At 61.8% G+C, this 5,776-nt stretch overlaps 1 protein-coding gene across 1 annotated transcript in view; it reads left to right on the top strand.

Moving 5' to 3' along the window:
* ZC3H4 (zinc finger CCCH-type containing 4) overlaps positions 1–5,776 on the top strand; it is a 14,711-nt gene that overhangs the window by 4,143 nt on the left and 4,792 nt on the right. The window contains 10 exon segments of the mRNA XM_015407118.1: positions 230–372; positions 488–584; positions 814–956; positions 1,077–1,184; positions 1,893–2,004; positions 2,265–2,374; positions 2,549–2,647; positions 2,727–2,815; positions 3,034–3,302; positions 3,464–3,718. Coding sequence (XP_015262604.1) covers positions 230–372; positions 488–584; positions 814–956; positions 1,077–1,184; positions 1,893–2,004; positions 2,265–2,374; positions 2,549–2,647; positions 2,727–2,815; positions 3,034–3,302; positions 3,464–3,718 — 1,425 coding nt within the window.

Raw genomic sequence — 5,776 nt, 5'->3', positions numbered from 1 at the left:
CAGCCTCCTCTCTGCTGGTTCATAAAGCTCAGCGGAACTCGGCGGGAGTTGGCTGTGCCGTCAGTGTCCCTTGGGCAGCTGCATGGGAATTTTGCTGCTCCCAGGAGGAAGAAAGAGGCGTGAAAAGCTTCTTGTGCTCTTCCTTTCTGCTTAGCGAGTCCTCGCGCTGCCTTGTTGTGGGCTGGAGTCAGATGCGTGGCAACTAACAGCGTCTTCTTTGTGCCGGCAGGGGGCCGTGGCCGTGGCCGAGGGTACCGTGGCCGTGGCAGCAGAGGAGGAATGAGAGGGCGAGGCATGGGCAGAGGTGGCCGGGGCAGGGGACGGGGCGATCACCCTGAGGACGAGGAGGAACTGTACGAGGAGGAAATGGAGGTGAGGGGGAACCGGGGGCGGCGGGGGCGCTGGGCCCCCCAGGGCCTACCTGGCCTAGTGATCTCCTCCCCACACCCCCCCGCGCTGACCCCCTGTCTTCCTGCCTGCCTTGCAGTACTGAGAAGAAGAAGAGCCCGGGGGAGAGGAGGACTACGACGACTATTCCAAGGAGCTGAGCCAGTACCGCCGGAGCAAGGACGGGCGGGGGCGAGGTGTGTGCCCGCCGGGGCCGGCCGGGCAGAGGAAGCGGGAGGGCCTCTCTGGCTGGTGGGAAAGCCAGCCTGCTCCCAGGCCCCGGGGCCCTTCTTGCAGGCTCTGCGGCTGCTGCGGCCACCGTGGCCGCCCTGCCCCTGCTGGCGTGTGTGGCCTTTTGGGGCTGAACTTGCACCGTCCCATCTTCGGGGGGGCGGGGGAGTGATCTCATTGGCACTGTTGTTTCAGGACCGGGTCGTGGCTCCAGAGGTCGTGGCTCCAGAGGGCGAGGCAAGGGGATGGGCCGGGGACGAGGGCGTGGCCGAGGGGGCATGGGCAAAGGCGGAGGCGGGATGAACGAAGACGACGACTACTATGACGAGGACCTGGGGGTGAGCGGCCTTCCTGGCAGAGGTCTCCTGGGCGTGGGCTTCCCTCGTCCCCGGTGGCTGTGCGCACCCAGCGCAGGACCTGCCCTCATTTCTGTGCCCCCCCTCTCGCCATTCCCACAGGACGGCAGCGGGAATTACAGGCGGGGCGACCACGAGAAGTCTCACCAGCAGTCGGACAAGAAAGGGAAAGTCATCTGCAAATACTTTGTGGAAGGCAGATGCACCTGGGTAAGGAGAGGCGGGGGGGTGGAGCGGCTGGCCTGGTCAGGGTGTGGAGCCGAACAGCAGGCGGAGGGGGGGGGTGGGCGGCCTGGTCCTCTGGGTTCCTTGGTGTGCGGCCTCCGTCCCCGGGCTCTCCCAGCCGCCAAAGGGTAAAACAAAACAGGGCCTGGATAAAGAAGAGCTATGGCGGCAGCCCCCTCCCCGCGCCGACACCCCCACGGCTGCCGCTGCATGACCACCTGGGGCTGGGGGGCTCTTCCCTCCCTTACGCCCTATGGCAGCCCCCATGCTGGGAACTGTGGGGCAGAGGGGGGCGATTCTGAGGAGAAGGGTGTGAGCAGCAGGGCCCTTCCCGTCTGTGCCATGAACAAGGGCGTGCAAAGTGCCCCCTTTGCCCACGTCCCTCTCGAGGTGTGAGGGCCACGTGAGCGCTCCTAGAGGCGCATCCTGTGGGCAATCGCTCGAGAGGGCAGGATGGGGCTGTATCCTATTCTTTCCACAGCAGCCACCTTTTTTTCTGCCGAGGCGGCTGCTTTTCTGCTTGTTCAGTGATCCCCGGGAGAAGCCGCACACAGACACCCGCCCCGCGCCGCCCGCACTCCCAGGAGAGGCGGAGAGATCCTGCTGGGTGTTCCGTTCTCTGGGATTCCCCAGGAGTCTCTCACAGGCATCCTGTTCGGTGGCACTCACTGTATTTCCGGTCTTTCCGGCCAGGGGGAACACTGCAACTTCAGCCATGACATTGAGCTACCAAAGAAGCGGGAGCTGTGCAAGTTTTACATCACGGGCTACTGTGCCAGAGCAGAAAACTGTCCCTACATGCATGATATCCTTCCCACCTGCTGCCCTGCGGGGTTTCCTCGGGCTGGGGGGGCGGGGCGGGGGGGATCCCTGCCTTTATGCAGCCGGCCTCTGTGGCCACCCATCGCCTGGTGGAGCCGAGCTTTTTTGCGGGAGCTGGAGGAGGAGGAGGGATAACCTCAGCGGGAACGCTGGCAGGGGACAGGGCAGCTGCGGGCAGACAGCGGCTTGGTTGCCTGGCCTGGGTTTGCGTTGCAACTTTTCCTTAACGTGGCTGCCGAGCACGGGACTTCCCTTGCAAGCTGTTCCATACGACCGGGAACTGCATCAACGGGGGCGACTGCATGTTTTCTCACGAGCCCCTCACGGATGAGACACGAGACCTGCTGGAGAAGGTGAGCCTGCGGGGGGGGGGGGGGCGGAGGAGGATGCTGCTCAGGGGCTCAGGAGGACCCAGGCTGGCGTGGCAGCATTTGGGGGGGGGGGAGGGACACACGTGGGTGCCGGTCAGTGCACAGAGACCGCCCACACGCACACACACACCGCACGTTCTCTTGCTTGCGCCTCAGATGCTGGCCGACGATGCCGAAGCGGGAGCGGAAGACGAGAAGGAGGTGGAGGAGCTCAAGAAGCAGGGCATCAACCCCTTGCCCAAGCCCCCTCCCGGGGTGGGCCTCCTGCCCACCCCCCCTCGCCCCCCGGGGCCCCCGGCCCCCACCTCCCCCAATGGCCGGCCGATTTTTGCAGCTGCAGCAGGACATGTACAAGAAGATCCCCTCTCTCTTCGAGATCGTGGTGAGGCCCACCGGGCAGCTTGCGGAGAAGCTGGGTGTGAGGTAAGCGCCCCCCTCCCTCCCTCCCTCCCTCCCTTCCTCCGGGTCTGGGGAGCAGAGCAGAGCGTGGCCCCGGCCCCTCACTGGTGGAGGCCGCTCGAGCGCCTTCGGGGCAGGCTCTGGGTGTGGGGTGGCTCCTCGCCCGCTCCGCCCGCCCGCCTGTCTCCTGCCTGTGCCTGCCTGGCTGCTCCCCCTGACCCTGCCTGCATCCCGTCTTCTAGGCACCCGGGTCTATCGCCGCCACGCTTCCCTGGGCCTGTGCATCCTGACATGTGCCCTGACATGCCTCCGGACATGTGCCCCGACATGTGCCCCGACATGCCCATGGGTCCAGGCATGAACCCCGGTCCTCCCATGGGCCCTGGGCCACCCATGATGCCCTTTGGCCCGGAGGACATGCCACCCGGCCCACCGCCGCCCGACTTCTACGACGGCTTCTACCCGCCACCAGAAGGCATGGAGATGGAGCCCGGCATGATGGGCGGCCCAGGTGAGCCGGGCGCGGGAGTGGGCAGCAGGCGCTCGCCAGGCGGTGTGTGCCTCTCTCTGGCCGGTCTGGGCTGGCCCTGTGAGCAGAGTGTGGACCGGTGCCGCCGACTGGGTTTGGTGCTGCGCTCACTGCTGGCTCTTTGCTCCCTTCCTCCGTGGCAGAGGGCTACGGGAACTATGAGGAGATGGATGAGCTGCCCGAAGATAACATCTTCCCAGACCCCTCTTTGGAGCCTGACGTCACAGGCGAGGGCATGGCCCCCCGGCTGCTGAAGCCCTCCGCCAGCATCCCCGACTTCCTGCCGTCCACCCAGAGGGCCCTTTACATGCGGATCCAGCACAAGCAGCAGGAGGAGGAGGAGGAGAGGGCTCGCCGTCAGGCCGAGGGCTGCAAGCAGGATCGGGAGCAGGAGGAAGGTACTGTCGGCCGGATTGCCTTCTTACCAAGCTTGGGGGAATTGTGATGTTAAAGGGCAATTGGCATATAGTGCAGGGGCATACCCTGTGTAGACCACAGTCAGAATTCCCAGAGCCCGTGAATAGACGAGTAGACCAGGTTGCTGTGATCATTGGTCTTTTACTTAATAATTCTTAAGCGTACAAAAATAACTAGCACGCATACAACCCGCAATACAGGGACAGGAGAAATAGGATAGGAAAAGACAGCGACATTTGCATTAGCAGGAATATCGTTGGTGGGTGATATGTTACCTGTCCGGCGAGATGAGTAGACCGTGCAGTTGAAAAGGGAGCAAAAGAGAGGGGAAGGGGATCGTGAGCCAGCCAGCGACACATGTGGAGTGGTCCCAAACTGATCAGGGATGGAACCGGAAAGGTGGGGGGGGGGGCGGAAGCTTTGGGAGCGAGCAAGAGAGGGGGAGAGAGAGAGAGAGAGTCTCCCTTAAGCAGCCAATTTTGTGACCTGTGGCAAGAACCGGGCAGTCACTGGTTCCCAGGAAATGTAGAGAGCAAAAACAGTACCTTGGATGGATAGGGCAAAAGAAATGACATAAGAAATGACATAAGAACATTAGAGATGCCAGTGTAGAGATGCCAATGTTGGATCAGGCCAAAGGCCTATCCAGTCCAACACTCTGTGTCACACAGTGGCCAGAAATACCAGGTGCCATCAGGAGGTCCACCAGTGGGGCCAGGACATTAGAAGCCCTCCCACTGTTGACCCCCCCCCCCAAGCACCAAGATGACAGAGCATCCCTTGCCCCAGAGTCCCTATCTATACCTTGTGGCTAATAGGGGCCACTGATGGACCTCTGCTCCATATGTTTATCTAATTCCCTTTTGAAGCCGTCCATGCTTGTAGCCACCACCACCTCCTGTGGCAGTGAATTCCAAGTGTTAATCACTCTTTGGGTGAAGAAGGACTTCCTTTTATCCGTTCTAACCCGACCGCTCAGCAATTTCATGGAGTGCCCACGAGTTCTTGTCTTGTGAGAAAGGGAGAAAAGTACCTCTTTCTCTACCTGCTCTTTCCCATGCATAATCTTATAAACCTCGATCATGTCACCCCTCAGTCATCGTTTCTCCAAGCTAAAGAGCCTTAAGCGCCTTAACCTTTCCTCATAGGGAAAGTGTTCCAACCCCTTTATCATTCGAGTTGCCCTTTTCTGCACTTTTTCCAAAGCTATAATATCCTTTTTAAGGTGTGGTGACCAGACGGCTGGGTCATTTAGGGTTTTGGTGTGCGTAAGGGAGTGAAACCTCTTGGGGAGGAAGGGGTGTGATCCGGGAGTGGGGAAAGTGGGTGCAGCGGGTGCTTTTGTGCCGTGGGCGCTTTCTGGAACGGTGGCAAGGAGGCTGATCGTATCTCTTGTTTCCGGCTGGGCAGCGGTCTTTGCTTGAAGGTGACGGGGGGGGGGGGGAGGGATGTGCTGCATGACGGAGGAGCGACCCCTTCCTCGCCCCTCCCAGAGCACGGCTCCCCTCTCTGGTCTTCGGCTGTTTCTGTGTTCACGGAGCCCCGGGGCTGGCGGTCGGCGTTGCGGTGCCTGTGCAGGTGCAGAGTGGCGCATGGGCAGAAGCCCTCTGTCGTCTTGGGTCCGGATCTGGCTTGGCATGTGCCTTTGGCACAAGGCTCTGCCCTGGCCACGGGATATGCCGTCCGTGGTCCAGTGTGGGGCACTCAGCGGGGGGCCGCAGCTCTGCCTGTTGCCCTGCCGGCAAACCCCCACACACACACACACACCTGACAGTCCAGTAAAAGGCATTGAGAGTAAGAGAGTCCCTTAACTGTGCAGACTGGAACAACTTCTTGGCAACTGTTGGGGGCCACAGCAGCCCGTGAGTGTGGAGGGTTAGGGTCTTCCCTCCTCTCCTGTCTCCCCACCCCCCACCCCCGCTCTGAGGATCTGGGCCAGGGAAGCTCCTTTGCCTCCAGGGCTGGAAGGGTTCAGCCCCTCTTGGCTTCTCGCCTCTGGCATTCAGGCGGAACTCCCTAATGTCACACCTGCTGCACTG

The sequence above is a fragment of the Gekko japonicus genome, unplaced genomic scaffold, assembly GCF_001447785.1.
Source record: "Gekko japonicus isolate JY-2015 unplaced genomic scaffold, Gekko_japonicus_V1.1 scaffold3305, whole genome shotgun sequence".
In the NCBI taxonomy this organism is placed as follows: domain Eukaryota; kingdom Metazoa; phylum Chordata; class Lepidosauria; order Squamata; family Gekkonidae; genus Gekko; species Gekko japonicus.
The sequence above is the reverse complement of the archived record's forward strand: the minus strand, read 5'-3'. Positions and strand labels throughout refer to the sequence as shown.